The 24,374-nt window shown below is 46.1% G+C and overlaps 1 protein-coding gene and 1 long non-coding RNA gene across 3 annotated transcripts in view; one reads left to right on the forward strand and one right to left on the reverse strand.

Moving 5' to 3' along the window:
• Positions 1–24,374, forward strand: part of TRAF3IP2 (TRAF3 interacting protein 2) — a 48,267-nt gene that overhangs the window by 18,568 nt on the left and 5,325 nt on the right. For both annotated transcript variants that reach the window (XM_044244358.1, XM_044244362.1), the window contains exons 2-7: positions 1,589–2,425; positions 12,466–12,634; positions 15,706–15,884; positions 18,366–18,454; positions 21,647–21,715; positions 22,838–22,954. In XM_044244358.1, coding sequence (XP_044100293.1) covers positions 1,589–2,425; positions 12,466–12,634; positions 15,706–15,884; positions 18,366–18,454; positions 21,647–21,715; positions 22,838–22,954 — 1,460 coding nt within the window. The remainder of the gene's footprint in view (positions 1–1,588; positions 2,426–12,465; positions 12,635–15,705; positions 15,885–18,365; positions 18,455–21,646; positions 21,716–22,837; positions 22,955–24,374) is intronic.
• On the reverse strand, positions 13,913–16,170 carry LOC122903504. The gene is made up of 2 exons (XR_006383975.1): positions 16,098–16,170; positions 13,913–15,181 (listed from the first exon to the last, which is right to left on the reverse strand). It is a non-coding gene; the product is annotated as an uncharacterized LOC122903504 (long non-coding RNA).

The following is a 24,374-nucleotide window of genomic DNA, read 5'->3' on the forward strand; positions in this document are numbered from 1 at the left end:
TAAAGAACAGTACAGAGGTTTTTTGCAGCAGATGGGTAAGTTTGTCGCCAAGCAAGGGGAAGAGACGGTTAGTGTTCATTTGGCAGAGAGGGGGAAGGGGCAGTTGGGGGGGGTCTGCCTATAGGCAGTGAAGATATATTTGGGAGGAAATTGCTGGTCCCCCCCTCTGCTCAGAGGGGAGCGTCTTGCTGTCTGGTTGCCATTGAATTCGGTACAGGGCTCAAGAGAAGGCGAGTTCATGTTTTTCAAAACTTGTCTTAGGGCAATAATTGACATACATCATGATTTTAGGCCCAGCAAGCCCTCAGGAAAGGTTTGTGGTTGAAATTCTTTTTTTTTTTTTTTTTTTTTTTAAAGATTTTATTTATTTATTTGACAGAGAGAGATCACAAGTAGGCAGAGAGGCAGGCAGAGAGAGAGGAAGGGAAGCAGGCTCCCTGCTGAGCAGAGAGCCCGACGCGGGGCTCGATCCCAGGACCCTGGGATCATGACCTGAGCCGAAGGCAGAGGCTTTAACCCACTGAGCCACCCAGGCGCCCCTGTGGTTGAAATTCTAAATGGACCCAGAACATGCATTTAACAGTCCCCCACCAGCATTACCACCCAGTAATGATATGTGAAGTACATTGTGTGCAAGGCCTGCATAGAACAAACCTCTGGGATGTTTTGTTCACAGTCTCCCGCCCCCTCTACCTGCTCTGGAGCCTTCTACAGGCCTGCGGTCACTCCTGTGCTCTTTTTCCCTATCCCCTGTCTTCCCCTGGAGTCTGGGTATCCTGGGGCATTATCTCAACCAAACTCGTGATAAGGGGAGGCTAATTTCCTCTCTCATTTTGTCATGTTGACTAAGAGTTCTGTTGTTATCGGTATAACCAATATTACCGGGACCGTGGGCGAAAGGCGAGTTCAGGCAGCCTTACTCGTTCAGCTCGTACATCACAAGCCAGATGGCCAGGCCTACCTTAACTGCAGGCATAGGGCCAAAGGGAATTAAGTCCTGCAAACAATCTATAGCTGTTAAGTGGAAAATGTCACTATGACCTTTTTCTAGTGCTTTTTAAAAACTCACGCTTCCTTCTTTCTGTGTGTGTGCGTGTGTGTGAGTGTGTGTGTTTGATTAGGCAATGGCCACACAGCAAAGTTTTTAAGTTTAAAAGGTGAAAACTCTCCCCTACTTAACACCATCCTCAAAGGCAACCAACACACCAAAGTCTTGTGTGTCTATCCTGCACACGTGTCGGACAGATCTGCGTGCACACACGAAGCAGCCCACGTGATCATGTCTCCTTCCTCAGTACTTGCTGATGATTTTCACCTGCCCACCCCCCAGCCCGTGGTGCCATCCACCACATGACTGTCCAGTCACATCCATTGAATCGCCTTCCATATAAAAATATCTTAGTAAGGATTAGAGCTTTTGCTGGAGAGTAAGAGAACAGCTTCATGCGACTGGGGTTTTGAAGCACGTTGGTGTCACACTGCTGTTAATTGAAACCACATCTTGAATGAGGTCCCTTAAGGTCGTAAAGCAGGGACTCCAAGAAATGATCTGTCTTCTAAGGCTGTGGCATGTTTTCTCTTGTTCCAGAAACTAGAATGAACCGAAGCATTCCTGTGGAGGTTGATGAATCAGAACCATACCCAAGTCAGTTACTGAAACCAATCCCAGACTACTCCCTGGAAGAGGAATCAGAACCACTTGCTCCAAATCTGACGAACATGGCGCCCAACAGCTTGTCTGCGCCCCAAACCCCTCACTGTTCCTCAGGAGAAGTTTCTCAGGCTCAGCCACCCTTGAAACTTTCCAATCACCTACGGCCTGTGTCGCAGCAGGTCACCTGCCTGCGTGCGAAAATCTTGGAGGAGAGCGAAGACAGCTTCTGGAGGAGACACCCAGACCCGGGCAAAGATTTTCCCTCGGGGTCCCCCGCGGCCAGCGAGCAGGAGCCGGAGTCTGTGGTTGGAGGCCTCCCTCTGGAGCATCAGTTTTCATTTATGGAAAAACGGAATCAAGGGCTAGGATCTCAGCTTTCAGCAGCTTCTCCTGACACTGGCCATGACTCAGACAAATCAGACCAAAGTTTACCTAATGCCTCAGCAGACTCCCCCAGCCGAAGCCAAGAGATGGTGCAGCAGCCCCAGCCCCACAGGAACCGGGCAGCTCCAGATCTGCCTACGATAGACACGGGGTATGATTCCCAGCCCCTGGATGTCCTGGGCCTCAGGCAGCTGGAAAGGCCCCTGCCCCTCACCTCCGTGTGTTACCCCCAGGACCTCCCCAGACCACTCAGCTCCAGAGAGTTCCCTCAGTTTGAACGTCAGAGGATCCCAGCGTGTGCACAGAGGCTGCCTCCCGTCCTTCCCCCACACACTCCGTGGAACTGTCATTACCACTGTCCTGGAGGTCCCTATCACCAGGTGCCATGTAAGTGACCTTCACCTCCTCTGGACCTTCTGGGCTGGGTAACTAAGCAAGCAAGGGCCTGGCATCAGGGCCTTGCGTCTGAGACCAGCACAGACTGGTCAGAGTGCAGGGACTCTCCGTGGGTGGTTGGACTTGCCAGGAGCTCAAGAAAAAGGCTGCGTCTTAGCCCAAAGCCTATCCCACTTGAAACCTACTTCTCTATAAAACTTGAAGGAGACAACAGATTCCTTTGTTTCAGTTAGTTTAACTGAAACCTGCCTACAGTCAGGGAGATGACCAAGTGACTTCTAGAGTAGATTTTTGTTGACTTAATTCTTGGGCACCTGGGCTTTGCCTTCTATGCATGGTCCTCCCTGTCTTAGATTTGGCAAAGAAAGGAGGCCTTCAGTCAGAAATCCCGGAATGCTCTTCAAACTCTGGATTCAGGCCATGACCTGAAGATGGAGTCGCTCCTGGGACACTGTTACTTAAACCCCTTTGGGGATTTAATCCACCCCTAAGGACCACAGTCCCTGGAACTGGGCTAACTGCTTCTCGCCGGAAAGTGCCTGCCCTTCTCTTCTGTCTCCGGGATGTTCTTCCCCCTCCTTGCATGTTTAACCCCGCTCTATACCTCCTTTCTTAGCAGCTTTATTGTGATCTGATTTACGTACCGTAAAGTTTGCCTTTTATGCATTTAGGTGTGCAAGTCAATGAATCGTAGTGTTTGCAGACTTCTACAACCATCCCCATATATACCTTGTAAGACTTAGCTCAGGGGTCATTCTGGAAAGCTCCTGGATCAATCCTGCCTTCGGGCTCTCAGTTTCCTTGTGCTCTGCCGGTGGGAACCGCCTAAAGTCAGGACGACATCTACCCAGGAACTTGTCTTCCTCTCCCTCCAGCACATCAGCGAAGGTTAATATTTTTATTTTTTTAGACAGTGCATGTGCACCTGCACATGTGCACCAAGTTGGGGTGGTGCAGAGGGAGAGGGAGAGAGAGAATCTTAAGCGGGATCCTCACCCAGTGTGGAGTCCAATGCAGGGCTTGATCTCATGACTCTGAGATCATGACCTGAGCCAAAGTCTAGAGTCTGGTGCTTAACTGACTGAGCCACCCAGGTACCCCAGGAAAGTTCTATTTTTAACCCATAATTCTCCAGAATTTAGCACAGTGACCAGCGTATCCTAGGCTCTCAGTAAATTATTTCCAAATGAGTGGCTAGGTGAACAATGTGTTAAGCATTTCTGAAAGTGATAAAGTCTTAGATTGAGACAAAAGGTCATTACAATTCTTGATGTTAAGTCTCCGCCGAGGCCATTGGGAAATAACAAGGCTTGTGAGATCTGATATCTTTCTTAGCAAATAAATGCTGTACAAGAAGTAGTTCAAATGGCCAGACCAAAGAGTCTGACCAAAGGCCTGATGCCTAGCTTTATTTTATTTTATCTTACTTTATTTTTAGATTTTTATTTATTTGACAGAGACACAGTGAGAGAGGGAACACAAGCCGGGGTGCAGGAGAGGGAGAAGCAGGCTTCCTACTGATCAGGGAGCCTGATGCGGGGCTTGATCCCAGGACCCTGGGATCATGACCTGAGCTGAAGGCAGATGCTTAATGACTGAACCACCCAGGCGCCCCTGATGCCTAGCTTTAAAATAAATTCTAAAAATAACCAAAAATGTTGTAAGTGATCTCAGTTTTTTGTATTTGTACATGTACACCTCTTATAAAGCTGCCTAAAGTGAATGGAGCAACGGAGTAATTCCTAATTTAAAAAAAAAAAAAAAAGGGAGGGAGAGAAATTTTTGTCCCGCTGTACAAAAACTTATATTTTAGAGGGAGAAGTAGACATGAGGAGTCCGTGAGTGGATGCCATGCTGACCTGAGGTGTTCTGAGCACAAGGGAACGGAGCCTGAAGGAGGCGTTGATCCGGGCCGGTTTCCAGAAGGACCTTTGAGCTAAGTCATGGAGGAACTTAGAAGATGTTGGGAAGCAAAAGGTGGGAACGGTTGTGAGGCTAAGAGTGAGGCCAGGAGCTGTGGAAGCAGTAGGGCTCGGGGAGAAAGAGCCTCTGAGGCCCAAAACTGGGACCTTGAGTTTTGGAGGCTGGGAAGTCACTGGCAGGGCTTGTGGACACCACTGCCGGCTCTAAGTTACCGGTCATAGGATGGGTGTGGCGGGCGGCAGAGTTCCGTAAGTCTGATTCACTGAGGATTGAACCTTGCCAGCGTTGGGGTTGCATTTATTTCTCGATGATCTCCAGGTTAAAAGGGAATAATTCTGTGAGGTTAAAACCATCAACTACTTTTTTTTTTTTTTTTTTTTTTAAGATTTTGTTTATTTATTTGACGGAGAGATCACAAGTAGGCAGAGAGGCAGGCAGAGAAAGCAGGGGAAGCAGTCAGGTCCCTAAGATCATGACCTGAGCCCAAGGCAGAGGCTTTAACCCACTGAGCCACCCAGGAGCCCCCCCCCATCAACTACTTTTTTAACGTTCTACTCTCTGCACTGAAAGATAAATTTTCTGATCATAACAGCAATATACGTTTGCTCACAAAATTGAAATATGCCTAAAAGTCCCATTCATGTTTCTATCTCCTAAATATCATTCCTTTTGAGGGTTTTGACTTATGAAATATGTATATCTATAGCATATATATTTAATGTAAAATTAAAATAATTCCCAGTGACATTCAGTGCACTTCTTCAGAATCATTTAAAAATGCTGCATGGTGTTTTCTCAGATGGATCTACCAAATCGTTTTTAAGTTCTTCTCTGTTATTGGACAATGTAAAGTTTCCAGTTTCTGATCCAATAAGAAATTGGAGGATAAACATCATGTATATAAGTTTATCTGCATTTTTATCCTTAAATTTTTTTTAATCTGTGTTTCTGATGAATTCCTTAGATTAATGTGTAGAAGTGTGAATACTTTGTAAGGGCTTTGTGATCCTAAGTCCCAGGCAGTTTGCCTTTATCTGCTATCAGGAGAAAGCCTCATTGTGATAGACAAAGAAAGCATTAACTCAGTATGATTTGGAGGATTCCAGAAAGATCTTCCCACTTGCAATTATTTTTTTGTGTTGAAGCCTGAAATGACACCACAAGCAGTCCAGTCTCGGAAGCAAGAGCAAAATGCCCCCTCTGGGCAGACTCTTTTAGAATGTAAACACCCCGGACTGGGGACTCTTAGTCTCTAATACCTGCTGATGAAATTCTCTCTTCAGCTGTCTTGCCCTCCCTCCCTCCACTATTTCCTTCCACTGCAGCAGGGAGGAGAAGGCCGCTGTGGGTCCTGGGAGGGAGGAGAGGTGTTGAAAGGCAGAGGAGAGAATTTGGGCAGAAGGGGATAATTCACAGAAGAAACACAAACAATAAGCATTTGAACTAAAGCTTCGTGTTAACTAAATTTAAGAAAAATGTATATATGCAAAATTTTTTAAGCTGCCCTTTTCCTAATTAGGTGTGCGGAAAGAAAAAACCCTCAGCTCACATCCATTGTTGTGGGATTATGGAGTTCTGGGGAAATGAACACTCCCACCTGCTCTTGGCAGAAGTGGCAATTGGTACAACCTACAACCTTCTGGAAGGCATCTCACTATTTATCAAAATATTAAATGTGCTTCCTTGGCCCATAAGTCGTACTTGTAGGATCAATCCCATAGAAGCACTAAACAAGCCTATAAAAACACGTGAACAAGGATGTTTAGTAAACCATCGTTATAGTAAAGTAAGAAGGAAAGCAACTCAGATGCTACTCATAAGGGGACAGATAACTAAGTTGTGGTTTATTTATACAGTGGACTGCTAGGCCACTGTTACACAGAATAAAATATACATTTTGACATAAAAAAGATTAGGTGGATAAGCAAGGTGCGGTGCTGATTCCATATGTGTTTTAAAAAGCTAAATGTGGGGACGCCTGGGTGGCTCAGTTGGTTGGACGACTGCCTTCGGCTCAGGGCGTGATCCTGGAGTCCCGGGATCGAGTCCCACATCAGGCTCCCAGCTCCATGGGGAGTCTGCTTCGCTCTCTGACCTTCTCCTCGCTCATGCTCTCTCTCACTGTCTCTCTCTCTCAAATAAATAAATAAAATAAAAAAAAATAAAAAGCTAAATGTGTTTAAAAACCATACATTGAAAAGTCTGGAAGGATTGCCTTAACTGTTGCTGCTGATCGAGGCATTGGGGGTGGTGGGGGCAGGGAATTCAGGAGAGACAGAGAGACTTTTTTTTCTACCTTTATATACTTAAATTTTTTACAGCAAACAGGTATTATTTTTATATTTAAAAATAAGTAAATGTCGAAGAAAAAAGAACATGGGGGAATGAGAGCATAGGGCAGCCTCATTCCCCGTGCCTCTCTTTACCCTGGCCCTGGCTCCCAAAAGCATCCGTCACTGGTTGAGTCAGGGTTGGGCTGGCTTTGTCAGGGAAGCCCAGGGCTGAAGGGTTTCCTCAGGACACCCCCAGGCTGGGAAGCTTGATGAGGCCTCTGGCTCCAATGGCTCCCAGGAAGGTCACCCTGAAGATTAAATGAGATAATATAAGGAGGGCGCTGGGAATGGAAGCCCTCCCCAACAAGCAGTTCTTAGTTATTATTGTTATTCCTTACATGGATCCTGTAGCGCGCCCCTCCCTCCCCTTCCAGATCCCTCCGGCTGGCACAGATTTTAAGCATTCAGAGCAGGTGTACGAATGCTTAGTTTCCTGTCAGGACTATAACTGCACTTAATTGCCAACAAAACCACTTCAAAAGAGCTGTTCACCTAAGGGATGCTTGGAAACCATGGCTACGTGGTTCTCCTTGGCTTTCCAAGAGCGTTACTTCCTCATCTGTTAATGAAAATATAAATAAATAATGATCGCCATGCAAATGGCATACCTTCGTCTTTGCAAGTTAAAGGAGAAATAGTTACTGGTCACCCCTTCTATGTTAAAAAAAAAAAAAATTCAAAGCTAGCGAAAATGAGTAGAGAGTAAGTAGAAGTCGAATAAGCTGGTGTTTTCTCCCCTACCCCCGACCAGTCCCCCAGAGAAGCTGGCCCCATACTGTCCCAGGATCCTTCCACTGAAGGTCACCAGAATGGCTGGTTGTAATTGGCTGTGCAATCAAATGAAACCCATGATGCAAATCACTTGGGGAAAAAAAAAAGAATATAATGAAATCTAAAGGGCCTTTGTTTTACTATCAAAATGTTTGCTTTCTCTACCAAGAAGACTGAATAACATACACTTGTGGGCATATGCCTACTTTTGCTCGAAGGAACCTGAAAAAGTGATCATTTGTATGCTGGAGTGCCTGCACAGTTAAAAGTCGGGGGGGGGGGAAATAACCCAGATGGAAAAAATGATAAAGGAAGGAGCTGCCTTTCAGGAACCCCAGCTGCTTACGGCTGTGGGTGTTCCGGTAACAGTTTATGTTGGCCATTTTGTTTCCTGGCCAAGCTGATTGCGTTACATCATCATGCTTTTTGACAACTTGAAAATCAGATTTTATTTTCTGTCTCGTACTCTTGTAATACCATGCTTAATAAGGAAGAAAAATGTTGAATGTTTTGACTGATAAGTGGAAAACCTCGTTTAGGATTTGGTTTACAGATTCCAAGTGGTAAAAGGCCAGTAACATGAAGACCGTCTATACCCAGGCCAAGAGGATCCTCAGATTGATAAATAACACACAGTTCTGGGCACCCATTTACGAGTGTGCAAGATTTGTATCTTTGTTCTGTGATTAACCCTGCCTCAGAATTGAGGAGTTCCAGTACTTACAAATCACTTGCCTGTACCACCATCCACTGCCTTCTGTCCTCCAACCTCTGCCGAATAAATGATCTTGATGGAATTTTAGGCACCAAGGACAAGTCAGTAAGGGAGATACTTTTGGGCAGTAATTCTTAAGTCTACTAAGTAGGTGGCTGCTGACTTCCACGCCTCCCCTTCTCTCATACTAACGAGTGTGGGTTTGTGTTTCAAAACAGACACCCACAGACAAAACAGATTTTTCTCTATTTTGAGCCACTCAGAGAAACTATATCCTATTTATCTGTGTTCACTGCGTGGCTATGGCTAGCAATAGAGGTTCAACAGATATTTGTTGAATGAATAAAAAGAAGTTCTTTCTGTTCCCTGCCTCCTGGGGAAAGGAGTAATCCCTAATCGTGAGTACGGCCTTTGTGACAGCAAGCCTTGGAAAGGCCATCTTTAATGGTCTTGTGCAAGATGGCAGGAGAGGAAAGGAGGGAGCTTGAAGGGACTTGGCAACAGAACTTGTCCATTCGTTAATCAATTTATTCAACAAATGTTTCCCCAGTCCTGTGCTAGGCACCAGGTGTACAGCTATAAAACACACATGGTCTTGTCTTCATGGAGTTCGTGGGCTCCTAAACAGCCAGCTAGGAGGAGAAATCAGCAAATGAAACAAACAAGTTCTAAGGGCCCTACAGGAAGAACCTGGGTGTCGGACATTAGTAGGATGGGAAGAGGAGACCTCCTTAAGAGGACACATTTGAGCTGAAATCTGAAGGAGAAGAAAGCGAAGGAAGCAAGGAGCTTGGTGTAGTGAAGGCACCAAAAGCGAGCCAGCAGGCCTGGAGCGAGGTGAGCTACGCCGCAAGGTGAAGGATGCAAGGAGCAGGGTCGGGAACTGGATTTTATCGTAAGTTAAACTTCTTTAGGAAAACAGAAAATTGACCTCTCTAATCCCAAATAAGGAACTTAGTACAGTATCTGGCATGGGGTGAGGGTTGAATAAATGTTAGCCACAATTCTCTATCGAGGAGCCCAACTAAAGGAAAAAAAGTTTGGTCAACGTCGTGGAACAGAATGGTTAAAACGTGAGCAATGAAAAGATACTCCTTTACCTGATAAACGTTCTTCTTTTTTTTTTTTTTTTTAAAGATTTTATTTATTTATTTGACAGAGAGAGATCACAAGTAGGCAGAGAGAGAGGAGGAAGCAGGCTCCCTGCTGAGCAGAGAGCCCGATGCGGGACTCGATCCCAGGACCCTGAGATCATGACCTGAGCCGAAGGCAGTGGCTTAACCCACTGAGCCACCCAGGCACCCCTAAACGTTCTTATTGAGCCAGTTCTCCACACAACCAAATTTCACTCACAAAAGGGAAAGCTTATTTTTGATTGATTCTCTGGAGTTCGATATCTTTTTGTTTTAACCAATCAAAGCATGGCACCGAGGACTCCATTGTCAATTTTTTAAAAATTGGGAAGGTGGATCCTTTTCATCTGTTCACGTAAACCACTGTAAGTTTTTACCGCAGGTGACTGTTTCAGAAATGCAAGTTACAGCTAATCAAACCTTAGCCCACATGCCTTAGTGATTTTAATGACACGATTTGTTGCTATGAGACAAAAACATGTTGTGCGGGGAAATAATCTGTTAGAAATCATATGACCTTGACTCAAAGGCTTTTGATTAAGAGCACTAACATCCGCTCTCTGGAAAAGAAACAAACCCTATCATTAGAGCCTGGTAGCCCTTTTAAAGCAAGTAAAACCTTATTAGCCACTTATTAATGGATCGGGGAAGCAAAAATGGCTGCAAACATGAAAAACTTTCAAGGCCTCCAGCAAAGTTTCCTCTCTTTTACCTCGTCTTTCTCCTTCCTACTTGCGGAGGGAGACAAGACTCAAGTGGGCTGCAGCTAAGTGGCCAGTCGCGTGGCTTCCCTTTCTCTGTGTGCAGGAGGTTGGATTTGAAAGCATGCAGTCTCCATTCGTTCGTGTGTTAAGTAAGCATCCCTGTGTGCAGGCTCTGTGCTCGGAGACATGGCAACCAACGGATGCAGTCCCTGCTTTCACAGACGTTAGATGCCGGTAGGGAAGGCAGACGAAAAGTTGACAACTAAGAGTCATGCTTACTCAAACACATGATAAGCCTGGAACAACAAGAAGCTGGTCTGTAAAGGTAGGTTGTGAGAGCACACTAGGCAGAGAGGATGGCCATCTCATGGTCCCGGAGGTAGAGACAAGCTTGGGGTGTTCAAGAAGAAAGATGACCAGGGTCGCTGGGGCTTGGTGAGCTTGGGAGAGCGTATGAGGGGCTAAGGTCAAGGGCAGAGATGCAGTCATGCAGGGAGGATTTTAAGTGCAAGGGGAGATCTCTGGAGGGGTGTAGCTGTAGCTGGTTTTATAAATGGTCCACTCACACAAGACTCATTTAAAAGCAGGGCTGGCCCCTGCCTAGGGACCTAATGGCCGTGTCACTTCTCCCCCTTTCTAGGGAGAAAGAACAGCAGTGGCAACTGCTCTGTTGCCCTGAATTTCCACCTGGCCATCGGACTCCTTGGAATATGTTTGACCTGCCCCAGAATGGCTGTAAGAGCCAAGTCTTTGAGGTATATCTTATGCAGTCCTGTGTCCCCACTCGTAGGCATGCTCTCCAAGTCCTGGTCTCCTTTATTAGCCAGGGAGCCAAGAGAGATCCAGAAACATCTCTCCATCCCGCCTCCCCTTCCTTAAGCCCCCCCAACATCAAAACCAGCCCTAAGCAATTTCAGGAAGGCATCAGGGGCTGGGCCAGGAGACAGCCTGTGTTGGAGAGGGGACAGGAAGGACCTGGCTGGTGTCCTGTGTCAAAGCAGACAATAGATTGAACCCAGGGAACCTGACCATGCTTGAGAGACTGGCTTGGCCACATTTCAGGGTCACCCAGCCAAGTTGCCTGAGTCAGACAGTGGAGACCTGGAGACAGTGAACATGCACATTATTTGTTTTCTGTCTATACTTGAGGCTATCGTTCCCCTGAACATTCCCTTGAAAATGTCCAGGGCTGCTGACTGCCAAACCAAAAACAAAATTCGCAGCCACATTCTCATGAGCCCCCTACCGCCCTGCGTTCTGGTTCTGACCTTGTCTGTGGCTCGCTTGCTTACTTGCTAGTTTTATTTCGCTTTACCCTCCTGCATGTATCCTACCTTCACAGCAAGCAAACAGCATTATTATGATCATCAGAAAAAGAATAAAGGCCAATCAGTGTTTTGAAAAACAAGGTTCCTTCTTCTTGTGACCAGCCCTGCCTCCTGGATCATCCTTCTTGGGCAGAGGCGGTGGTGCGTGGATCACAAGGAGGTACTCGTGGTCTATGCTGCACGGTTATCCACTCGGTTCTCTCCAACCCCTCCATAGGCTAGACCTATCCCTAAGGCGCATCCCCACACTCACTGCTTAGATGTCCTTCTCAAGCCCCTTGGGGCCTGGGTAGGTCCCTCGGGGGCTTCCTCTCACCCTGCCTGGTTTCCCAACCTCCCTCCTCTGCCCTTCAATTCTTGTCTTTCACCTGCTCAGGCAGGCTGCCGCTCTTCCCTGGGGACCCTTCTGCTTCCTGGCCTGGCTGGGACCCACTTTCTCTTAGATTACACATGTACACAAGTCGCCATCCTCGCTCTGCTCTCGGGCTGGCCCTTTCCTAAGTGCTGCGGCCCCTAGTGCATGAAGGCTTTAACAAGAACAAAACCCGAGGAAGTTGGGAGGTGTTGCCAACCGGTTAGCTGCTTCCCAGAGATACGAGCCAAGTTTTCCTCATTCATTGACTTCTTCCTAAGGGAATGGTATATGTGTGTGAGAGCATGTGTGTGTGTGTGTGTGTGTGTGTGAGTGAGAGTGTGTGTGGTGTCCCCTTGGGGAAGGAAAAAAGAGAGTATCAATTCTGTATCTATCATGGAGATAATTTCTCCTAGCCTTGGGTTCTAGAAACTTGGAAAATTATGGTCGGAATGCTGGTGTGAGAGTTTCTCGTGGTTGGATTATCCTAAGTATCTTATTAAAATAGAGGCCTGTGTGGAGCTTTGCGCTTTCCAATTAGAACACCGAACTCGTGATTTCACAGATGTTTTTATTTAGGGAAAAAAAAATGACTCAATTTCATGAAAACAATCAAGTAAATAATAGTACAGAAATATGGCAAGCATTACGGAGGTGGTAACTGATATCTGGAACCCACAATATGGAGAAAAAAAATGGCCCTGAGCTTCTGCTTTCCTACAAAGGTGCTAGAGTCATTCTGCCCTGTTCACTTTGCTGTCTTCCCCTACAGGTGGCCACGACCACCCCCAAGCAGCCTACCACCAAGTGGTCCAGCCCATCCCTGGAGCCAGTGTGAGGGGCCCGCGGCCTGTGCAGAAGGTTGTCCTGAATTACCCCAGCCCCTGGGACCAAGACCAGAGGCCCGCACAAAGAGACCACTCCTCCCCGAGGCTCCCAAGGTATCACTATGACAGGGCCAACTTTAAGACATTTTTTAGTGATGATTTAGAACGATACCAATGGGACCAAGATGTATCAAAACTCTCCGTTGTTGTGCCACCCAGGCTAGTGACCAAGGCCCACAGAGGAACAGACTCTTTGAGTCAGGAGGAAATGGCGGCTGGTGGTCAGGAATCTCTCCACCAGACACATTCAAGCCACTGGTGACTTGTCAAAATTCTCTTGAAGGAAGGGCCCTTAAGATGCCAAGTGACCGCCCCCCTCCTTTTACTCTCAAGTCACCTGGTCTTTGAGCTCAGGAATAGATTTTTATTTTTACTGGGACTGACTTCCGCCATTAGGAAATTCTTGCTTATATCCCTAGTTTCTACGCCTGTTTAAATCCATGTCTTACTTTGAAATTTTAAATTCCGTTAACTCTCAGTAGCAGTTTTAAAAAGCCCGTTGTTTTCTTTCGTAATACAAGCACCCACACATACAGAGCTCCATTATTAGATCTTTCCGATACTTCTTTCAGAAAACAATTTCTGGTTTTGCTTGACCAGACCAGCAAATTTGTCTAACCTTCAGTCATGTCTCCCCCTCATTGTTCTCCTTTGACTTTTCTTCACATTTTCCTCTTCTCTTAATTTACGGATCTAAAATACAGAGGAAGAACTCCTAGAAATGGAACTTATTAACTTAAGAAAAAAATTGAAGAGTAGATGAAAGGTTTGTTCTTGCTCAAGCAGAATTTTTATATACCACTCAAAGTAAAATTATATTCTGTTTTGAGACTAGAATGAGATACAAAGAGAGATACAAAGATCCTTTTAAAGCAGATTTTTCAGAAATGCGGAAGTGGGTAATTAGCTCAGAAAGTTTATTAAAAGAAGAAAAGCCCATTCTATTTACAATGGCAGATAAGGCACATGCCAGCTTTCCCCTCTCCTAAAAAGCCCAAACATTCTCAGATTTTCTTTCCTGACAGAGCTCTTATTTTTTAAGAATAAAATTATGCAGAATCTGGGGTACCTGGCTGGTTCCATCGGAGAATCATGTGACTCTTGATTTTAGGGTTGTGACTTCAAGCCCCAAGTTGGGTGTAGAGTTTACTGAAATACATAAATAAACTTTTAAAAAATGGCACAGAGTTTAAATAACGAAATCAAGACAATGTGATTTTACAACCAGAAAAGTACTCTTGCATAAGAAATATCCACAAGTCCAAGAAAACAAACACAACTTAAGCATCCTTATGAAACATGTCCACTGGCATTGGATAGGGGAAGCAATAGTAAGTTTTTAAATAAACATTTATTTCAAAATATTTTTAGATTTACAGAAGAATTGAGAAGTTAGTACAGAGGAATTGCTTTTGTAACATCCATTTAAGCCTGCTGTGGTCTCCTTGGATTTATTTTATCATTTTAGGATAATGAAAAATAAGTTTGGATAAAGAAACTAGTCCTCAGTGAAAATTTGAAAGTGAACCTTGACATAGAAACTTTACTCTGTCATTAATATCCATGATATTGTTTTTACAGGGAGGTTTTTTAACATTACCAAAGCTTTAACATTTTTTTTAATCTAATGAGCAATTGCCTTCTGTTACAACCAAGTAACTTTCAGTATAAAGGAATTTAATGCAAAAAAGATGTGTACCTGGGTCCCCATTAGATGAGGGCATATTTTATAAGGATTTTTTTTCTATGTATTAGTAAAAATCTAAAATAAAAATAATTTCCTCAAACATTCACACTTCAGAAATATAGTACACTTGAGATTCTGTGTAATTTTATTTTATGTCCCGTTGCATAAGACTTTCAAAATTTTTTATTACTCTTTTGGGTAAAAATGTAAGTGTATGCAATAATCTATAAAAACTGGGCAGATACACATCGATTTTGAAATCAAAGCAGTTTTAAAAATTTAGAATAGAAAACCATCTCAAACTTACAACAAATAACAAACATCCACGTTCCCACTCCCTAGATTTTTTAAAAGATGTTAACAAAGAGCCACACATCCTTCAGAATTTTTTGTGGTTTTTGTTTTGTTTTGTTTTTTCAAGGCAATAAAACGTTACAGACACAGTTTTAGTCCCCCTGTCAGAAACCCAGAAACAACTCTAGTTATTTGTAGCAGAAGGGACTTAACACAGTCGGGTGGGTGCTTCTAGAATTGTTGGCCATTGGAGGAGCAAGTTTTAGGCCAGCGTTCCAAGAAAGATCCCAGAGTAGCACCACAGAACAGGACGCCAAAGAAGCTGCTTCCTCTGTCCCAGGGAGAGAGGCAGAAGATGAGAAAGTCACCAGAGAACTCTCCATTGGAGGCCACGCTGTCATACATAGTACAATCCAGAATCAGGAAGCCACAGCCACTGCAACGACTAGATCCATTCTGTTCCTGCTAGATCTGTACTGACCCAAAATGGCTGCCTGCGCCCTTAACTTGACAAGGGAGGCTGGTAATAGGACATGGGGATGCCTCCTGACGAGCTTGGCACCTCACGGCAGCACTTTGCAACAGAATCCTTCGGCTTTCCAAATCTCCCACAAGTGTACCTGTCAACCAAAAAAATAATAAAGACGCCATATAACGATGTGGTAGAAACTTCTCTAAGGGGTCTTCAAAATCAGATTTCTTATCTATATATTAGCAACAACATAAAAACTTGAAGCCTACAAGGCCTTTCCTATCTTCTGATACACAATTAAATGTTACCTACCATGAGTTAAAAGTCCTGTCTTTTTATCTGAATGCCTGTAACACCAACCTTGTAGATCACCCATTATACTACTTTTACTGGTGACCATGTCTGCCTTGTACATACCACTTATCTTCCCAATTAGACAGTCCTTAAATGGAGAAATCGAATTAAGTTCCCTCTTTCGAACCCTCACATGGGTCCTTCCACTCGGCTGCCCGCCAATCACTTATTGACTCAAATTCAATGAAGCAACCCTCGCTTAGGAAAGAAACGGAGGCAGAGGGAAGAGCTAGCTCACTGGCATCTCAAAGACTTTCTGTCCCTCTGGGTTGGCCATTGTAAAAAAAAAAATTTTACTATAAACGTATTCTTTTCCAGGGACCAACTATATAACCAGCCACCGCATCGAGCCGGAGTTCCTGAGGAGTCCTTGGAGTGTCCTGCAGAACTGAGACCACTGGGTCCCCAGGCTCCATCCCCAGCTGCTGTCCCTAGACCCCTTAGTAACCTTCCAGCCAGAGGAACTCTGAAAACAAGCAATTTGCCAGAAGAGTTACGTAAGTTGTTTGCAGTGTTGTTTTTTCTTCTTTTTGCCAGGTCTTATACTTTCAGAATACTTGAGGATTATTCACCCATAATCTTGGGTATTTCTCCTATACACAGTGAAATAAATTTTACTTCTTTACTCTTGGCTAAAAAGAGTAACCCGCATTTTGTAGCAATGTTTTTAGTGACCCTGAGACCACCAGCAATACTCACAAAATGCTTACCGCGAGACTTTCTTAAACATACACTCCAATGACAAGTAACCCAAACGCTTCTCTCTTCTAAATGATGCCCTTGAGTGGACTTGCCCCTGGGTAAATTGATTGGATGTCCATGTGGTATTGGCCGGGGACCTAGTGTTTCGCCATAAATTAGCAGCAGCCATCAAGAACGAGGTCATTTCCTGTAGGAATGAGCAATCTTGTTTGGAAAAAGCGGTCTCACATTCTCCATACTGCTTTACAACCAAATGCAAACTAAGCCTTTTATTTAAAGAAACATTCGACTAAGTGTCAGGTGATGATTCTTTTTCCATATTTTGCAGCCAGAACCAGAAATGTTGAACTATCACCAAAATGTTCTCATATTAAGGTCAGTCAGGACAGTAAGTTCCAGGAATCTTAGGAAAACAGCCACTACTTGTGAAATTGTTATATTCTTTTTTTTTTTTTTTTAAGATTTTATTTTTATTTATTTGAGAGAGAGAGACAGTGAGAGAGAGAATGAGCGAGGAGAAGGTCAGAGGGAGAAGCAGACTCCCCATGGAGCTGGGAGCCTGATGTGGGACTCGATCCCGGGACTCCAGGATCACGCCCTGAGCCAGAGGCAGTCGTTTAACCAACTGCGCCACCCAGGCGTCCCGAAATTGTTATATTCTGTTGTGCTTGCTAGAGAAGCTCAGGTAATTCTGAGAAGCCCTTTGCAAATCTGGGTGCCTCTTTGAAACAAACCTGGAAATCAAGCTTTTTGCATTCGATAACTCCCATCTGGGGAATCTGTGCTCTAGTCATTTAGGAGTCTAAGACTCCTAAAGATTTCTGTGGCAAGGATCCACTGTTGTTTATCATTCAAAAAATTTATTTAATCTTCTTAAAGACCTCACACATTTTATTTATTTTATTTTATTTTTAAAAATATTTTATTTATTTATCTGATAGAGATCACAAGTAGGCAGAGAGGCAGGCAGAGAGAGAGAGAGGGAAGCAGACTCCCTGCTGAGCGGAGAGCCCGATGTGGGGCTCAATCCCAGGACCCTGAGACCATGACCCAAGCCGAAGGCAGAGGCTTTAACCCACTGGGCCATTCAGGCATCCCAAGATCTCATACATTTTAATTCTGAGTATTTCTGGAGAATGAATGCTGCATCGGTCAGCACCCTGATGTCAGTCTGTAGATCATTATTTATCTTACTCTAGTCTATAAAGGAGTCCTAAAATTCTTAAGTAGGAGTTGGTTGAATATTGGGTGTTAAGGATAGGTTGAGTGCTATCAACTGGACTGCTTAAATGAGTCAATGTGACCACCGTCCACACTTCTGTTTGAGAAATCTGTTCCAAAGCACCAGAGCCCAAGCACAGATGAATACATACACATTTACATTTTCTCTCTAGCCTTCCTTTCTTCTCCACACTCTGCCCCAGGGACTTCCTGAGATCAAGCCTGTCCACTGCAGATAAAAGCCAACACTCAGAGATTATTCATCTCTCCCATTACCATGCTAGTTAGATAATTTCCCACAAGATTTTAGCGGGAGAAAGCAGTGGTTTGCATCCTGACAGGGTCAGGCTTGTGGGCACAGTGCCCTCTGTGGCTTCAGGCTGATCTAGGGAGGAGGAAGGGGGTCAGTGACGCTGGGTACCCCAAGGTGGCATCTCGGTCCTTCGAGCCACTAAAGGTCCTACTAACATTTCTGCTTTCATGTACCCCATCAGCCCGGCCTTTCTCCCACCAGTGGCCCTTCTCCCTCCCATAAGGGGCAGGAGGGCATAAGGAACCACTTCCTCCCTCTCCCCTAATTGCTCTAGTCAAACAAGCAGAGAGCATCGTAAGATCAAAAGAGGCCACTGCTGGGTGGCCCCTTAGCAAGGTTCGGCTTCGTGGCCTGCTGTGAGAGTATTCCTTAGGCACAGTGCCAAGTGTCTCTAAGAAACCGGGAGGTGGCCTCATCTCAAGGACCTGTGGGTTCTGGCTGATGGATTGTATTAATGCATCACGTGGTTTTCCAGCAGCCTCCTTGGTTTGTGCGAGGCTGCCGGCGTTCCTCTTTCCCCGCGCAGGGGGCACTCTGCGCCCCCTTATTCAGACCCCCTGCCTCTCGGCCTCTCCTGAGGACAGCAATTCACACAGCTGCAGGCGTGAGCCCTCAGACCACCCCCATCCCAGAGTTTCACTTTATTATTCTAGAAAGACAGAAAGACCTTGCACACAATTTACAAGCGCTCAGGATAGAATAATCTGACCAGTTTCTAATAAATGTGAAAAATCTCTCTTAGGGAAAGTCTTTATCACCTATTCTATGGACACAGCCATGGAGGTGGTGAAATTCGTGAACTTCCTCCTGGTAAATGGCTTCCAAACTGCAGTAAGTATCTCATCCCCAGAGAAGGCTGAACAGCTAAAGTGAGTACAATGAGAAGAAAAACAAAGGGAGAAAAGACATACGTATAACTGTTGAGGTTTTAAACTGTATTATTTGAGGTACGGGATTGCGAACTGAATGCTTATGGACGTGTAGGTAATTATTTTCTAGATTTTCAGCTATCCAGAGACTCTGGCACTTCTTCTTGCATGCTTTCTGAGCAACCCCGAGTACCTCGGAACAGCCAGAATGGCGAGCGTTCATGCTAACCACAAATGCAGCTTGGCCCCTGGCCTGAAGGAAACGCCAGAGCCTACCGCACTTTGGACTTGGCCCTTTTCCACCAAGCTTGCCTGCTTCGGCTGGGATTCCTGTGGTGCAGGGGGCTGCGGGCTTCCCCCGGCCACCTGCTTGTTGCACCAGGTCCTAGTGCTGGGCAGTGGGCTGTGAGGCCTGAAGCACGAGGCCCGCTGTGCCCAGCTGCCTTCCACACCCTGAAGCCGCTGTCATGCTCCTGGGCGAGGAATCCACGGCCAGGTTCTCAGCTGGTCTAGTCAGTTCTAGGGGAGGCAGACGACCCAGCCCTGCCGGGCACTGTGATCTTGGCCCAAGGAATCTCAGAAAGTACACGCTCCCCAAGTTTCCCTGCAGCACCTTCCAACAGCACAGCTTCACATCACGTACGTTCTTCTGTAGGATAAATAAAATACCACAGGAGGCCACTCAAAGGGCTGGCTTTCCTCAAACACTGAGATCACGTCTTTTCCTTCCCAGAGGCCCCCGTGGGGTATTTAGTGACAGTGAATTCAAGAGAGTGGTGAAAAATCAAGGAAAATACCTATGAATAGCAAAGTTGAAGGATAAAAAGGAACTACTTAGCAACTAAACGTCCATTTTAATGATTGCTTAGCATTATTTAACAGTTTTTACTGCACTTTTTCTTTATTCTGTAATTTTTTTTTTTTTAATGGAAGTGTCCACAAGTTTAAGATGCATACAATTTATACATTCCGACTTAGTGACTGTATAGGAACCAACATTTCAATTTCTCATTTCTGGAATAAGAAAGCACTGTGGAAACCAGGACATAAAATCAAATTACAGGTCATAAGGCCAACATCTCAGAAAAGATCTTACTTTTGGATGTTTCCAAGTAAGCATATTGATTGTCCTTGGAAAAGAGGCAGGTTTTTAGGACCTTACCAATCAGAGGCTACTTAGAATTTAAGTCTGTCCTTGATTCTGATCACCAGGAAGCCTTCTAGTAGAATCACAGAGTCCCACCCTGGACAGCTAAGTTACTGTATTGATACATCAAGAGCCCCTAAGTGTATCACCAAATACAGTCAGGTTGAGGCACTGGGGGGGTTAAGACTTCAAATAATGAATTTGGGGGGAAGGGACACAATTCGGCCTGTAACAGTAGCTGTGTGGAGAAGTTGGCCTGACAGAAGCTGTGGACTTTGGTGGAGATCTGGAGAAACAGTCCAGCACATTGTGCCTCCCAGAAAGCCCACCTCAGTAGCAAGGAATAATTTAGGTCCTGGGGTAACAATTAAAATAACCATTTATTGAGTACCTACTTCAAGCCTGGCATTATGATATACCTTTTCCATGTCCAACTGTTTCAGTCCTTACAACCATCCTGGGAAGTAGGCTTATTAACCACATACTACAAATAAAGATAATAAGGCTTAGAGAGTTTCAGTGATGTTTTTAAAATTATATGAGTAGGAAGCACAGAAGCCAAGAGTAGAACCAAGAGTAGATCCCAGCTGTCTTGTTTCTTCTCATCCCCGACATTGTATTGCTTCTGTCTCGTATGTTAGAAGTGGGTTACCAGTCCAGTCACCGAAAGCCACACAGGCTTTCTCAAGATCACCTCCTGCGGTCATTGGCCATCTGACATTTTAAAGCAGGAATCCTCCAGCCCAAAAAGAAAGCCATTCCATTTTGAGTGTTCCATCAATAAAGACGCAGATGCTGAACTTGTGTCTGACAGTTTGGTGTACTCGAGGCACTTTTTTCGTTCCACAGGAAGAGTAGAGCCAGGCTGAAGAGATAAGGTAGATGTAAACGGGACATACAGTAAATGAAAGGATGTTCTAATAATGTGTTGACTGTCCAGGGCCACTGGTCACAGTGGGGCAGAAGCAGGTGCGGCAAAGACGAGGAAGTCAGCGTGTGGGAGAGGAGAGCACCGAGGTCTGTTATGCTTTCAGGGTGTGGGCAGTAAAGTAAACAGGGCACGTGAGGAAAAGAGGTAAGGCTGGGTCACAGCTGGCCGGGAGAGCTTGCTAAATGGCTAGGACTTGATACGTTTTAAATGGCGGAGTGACATTTAGGACAACTGATCTGAGAGCAGTGTGGCTAAATCAAATAACCCCTCCTCGAGGACACTATCCCTGAGGCACCCATTCTAGTGTATAATCCATCTTCTAAGCAGGAGCACCTTGTACACACATACATTAACTTTCTGGCTACCGGATAGGCCAGAGCCCCAGAAAGGCTGCCTTATTTAGTCTTCTGAAAAATAGGAAAAAACTGGTTTTTCTCCCCTTCACATATTCCTTCGAAGACTTGATATTTAATATCAGTCTTTTCAAGGCCCAAGAGATCTGCTTCTTGACTTTCATCATAAACCTTTTCCCACCATCTCAGTAATTGTTTTTATGACTGTTCCTTGGATTTGCGCCAAGTTTCATCCAATCCTTTTTAAACGCATAGATTGAAACTGGACATAATACCATTATAATGACCTGGCTAATGCAACAAAAGCACCAGAATTGTATCTCAGTACTCGTACACCACACATTCATTAAAATGTTCCAGGATGATATCATGTTAGCCTTTCAAATTACATATATATATATCTCTATGTTGCTGGCTTATATCCAACTTGGTCTACTATGTCTCTCAGATTTTTAAAACATAATTATTGTATAGCCAAAGATAGATTTTGATGTGTACCACCATATCCTAATTATGGATATTAATACTTGAATGCCTACTCATGGTGAAATAGGGAACACTTTAAGAAAATTGTATTTTGTTTTAGACTTACATGTTCCTCCCTGCAAAAAGCAATCGTAATTTTTCCAGTCTTAAATGCATACAGTCTCTTGTGTTTTCTCTCCCTCCACATCTACAGAAAGCTTCTCATTAAGAACCACTTCCCACATCTTTTTCTCGTAGATTGACATATTTGAGGATAGAATCCGAGGCATTGATATCATTAAGTGGATGGAACGCTACCTTAGAGATGTAAGTACAGTCCCAAATTCTGAGCTCGTTTTCTGGCAAAAAAGACAATTCGCCTGTGGAGTTATTTTATGAAAGAAGCCCTGGCAAACCTACCAAGTCCCGAGCTGCGAGAGCCCCCAACAAAGCCTCGCTTGTTGGCAGCCCTGCAGAGACCTGGAAAGGAAGGATGGGGTCACCCTCGTGGACATGCACAGGCAGGAAATAACGGTCAAACCAGACACAGGTGGTTGATAACAATCAGAGCAGTTTTTTTGTTTTTTTGGCTTTTTTTTTTTTTTTTAACACCAGAATAGGAAAAGAGGAAATGAAGGCAGGGAGTAGGGAGGGAGCAACAGAATTCAATTTAATCCGAGGCCACCCCAAGTGTTCTGCCCGATGGGGCTCCAGAGCTTCCACGGGAGGGGGAGGAGGTGGGGAGGATGCCCCCTGCCGCGCAGCCCCCTCACCCCCACCCAGGCGCCCACTCGCAGCCCTGTGATTTGTTTTCCACTGACAGAATCTATACTGACCACTGGGACACTTTGTGCTTTAACAAGATAGAAATTGATCGCCGCCAGCGTGTCCCTGTCCGCTGAAGCAGCCGCTTCCTTTGGAGGGAGCGGTGGGGGACAGAGTCGCAGCAGGCTGGGGTCCTGCGGCTCTTCCTTTTGTCTGCAGCCGGACGGACGTGGGCTTTGTGCGGAAGGGGCCGCTCCTCCCGGCTGCGCGCGGAGACGGGCTTGCGGCGGGCAGGGCGCTCGGGAGTGCGGACCCGCAGCTTCCCTGCCACCGGGAGCGGGGGGCTTCTCCTCGGCCCGGGGCGGGCCACGCTCCGGGCTGTTTAGCGGCGACGCCTGTGCGAAATGGTGGGCCAAGCCGCCTCCCTTTGGGACCGCGCCCCAGTTTGAAGGGTGCCGGGAGGGGGGCAGCGGGGAGGTGGGGACCCAGGAGCCCGGCAGAGTGGGGGCCACTGCCTTGCGCTCTCTGCACAGGACGCAATGCAGGCCCTCGGGGTGGGGGGGGGGGCTGTGGGGAGGCTTGGGGCCCTGCTGGCCGCTTGCCAGCCTGCCTTCCCCGAACCTCCCTTCGGCGAGCGGACCACCCTTGACACTTCCATAAACACGCTTTCTCTCTCATTAACAGAAGACAGTGATGATAATTGTAGCAATCAGCCCCAAATACAAACAGGATGTGGAAGGTGCCGAGTCGCAGCTGGACGAGGACGAGCACGGCTTACACACTAAGTACATTCATCGCATGGTGAGTGGCGAGGGGAGCGCCGCACCCCGCCACCCCCCAGAGAGGGGCGCGCTCTTCTGGGAAGGCCTGTCCTCCGCTGGGGACCAGGTGGCGCGGTGATGGGGTGAGGAACCCCGGGCAGGACAGGGGATGTTGCCTCTGGCTCCGGCTGCCTTCGGGACTGTGGGCCAGCGGCCACATCCCTGGGACTCCATTCCTGTCTGTTGCAAGGGGACAGTCATCGGTGATCCCTCACTTCTGGTTAGATGACCCTGGAAAGCAGGGCTCTGCTGGCTTGGTTGTTCACCAACAGCTGGGTGGTCCCAAGAGGAGCCTGGGCCAGGGCTGTGAGGAGAGGGGAGCTCCTGCATCTGTCCTGTTCTGTTCCCTGGTACATCAGAGACTCAGAGTAGCGGAGTGGAATGGACACACGGTGCTGTGTCAGAGGGACTTGGTTCCCATTTCGCTTCTTCCTGTATAGTTGTGGGACCCTGAGCCAATCGCCTAAACCTCTCTGTGCCTCCATGTCCCTAATCATGCAGTGGGTCACAGGGTGGTTGTGAAGATGTGATGGGGTCATGTCTGTGACGTGTATGGGACATCTCCATGCTCAGGTCAAGGGAAGGGATTGTTCTGAGCTCATGATGGATGAGCAACAGTCCGCCGCCACACCCGAACCATGGGGCCTGGCCCAACTAAAGCCAGTGGGAGAAATCTGTAGGAAGTTAGGCTTGCTTGGCATCTGATAGATAGAACATTCTGATGGAAAATATCACCCAGCTTTGGAATTGGCTGTTTTGTGAGCTAGTGATCTCCCTGCTTTCCAGGATGACAGAGATGCTGTGGAGACAGTTCTGCTTGACTAGGATGCTGGACTAGGCTTGTGACTTTCAAAATGTTCCGTGGAGTCCCTACTGGGTGCCCATAGGTGCTGGGGGTCAGGGCGGCTCTGGGTGTCCCATCCCACCTCAGCTAGAGCTGGTTTGCCCTTCTCAGGCTTGTTTATTTACCAAGGATTCTGAGATTTAAAAAGGCTTGACAGGGGGGCCTGGGTGACTCAGTGGGTTCAGCCACTGCTTTCCGTTCAGGTCATGATCCCAGGGTCCTGGGATAAAGCCCTGCATTGGGCTCTCTGCTCATTAGGGAGCCTGCTTCCCCCCCTCTCTCTGCCTGCCTCTCTGCCTACTTGTGATCTCTGTCTGTCAAATGAATGAATAAAATCTTTAAAAAAAAAATTTTTTTTAAAAAGGCTTGACAGCCGCTGGACTAGAACTTGTAAGCTCCATTCCAACTGGAACATTCCGCAAGCGCCTGGAATGGGCAGAAAGGATCATAGACTAAGATGGGAATATGGGGCAGGACGCTGAAGTGGCCCGGATAGAATAAGTAAGCGGCACAAGGCAGGACACAGGGGACCAGCAGCAGACCTCAGGGGAGGCTG

Source organism: Neovison vison, chromosome 1 (genome assembly GCF_020171115.1).
Source record: "Neovison vison isolate M4711 chromosome 1, ASM_NN_V1, whole genome shotgun sequence".
Taxonomy (NCBI): Eukaryota; Metazoa; Chordata; class Mammalia; order Carnivora; family Mustelidae; genus Neogale; species Neogale vison.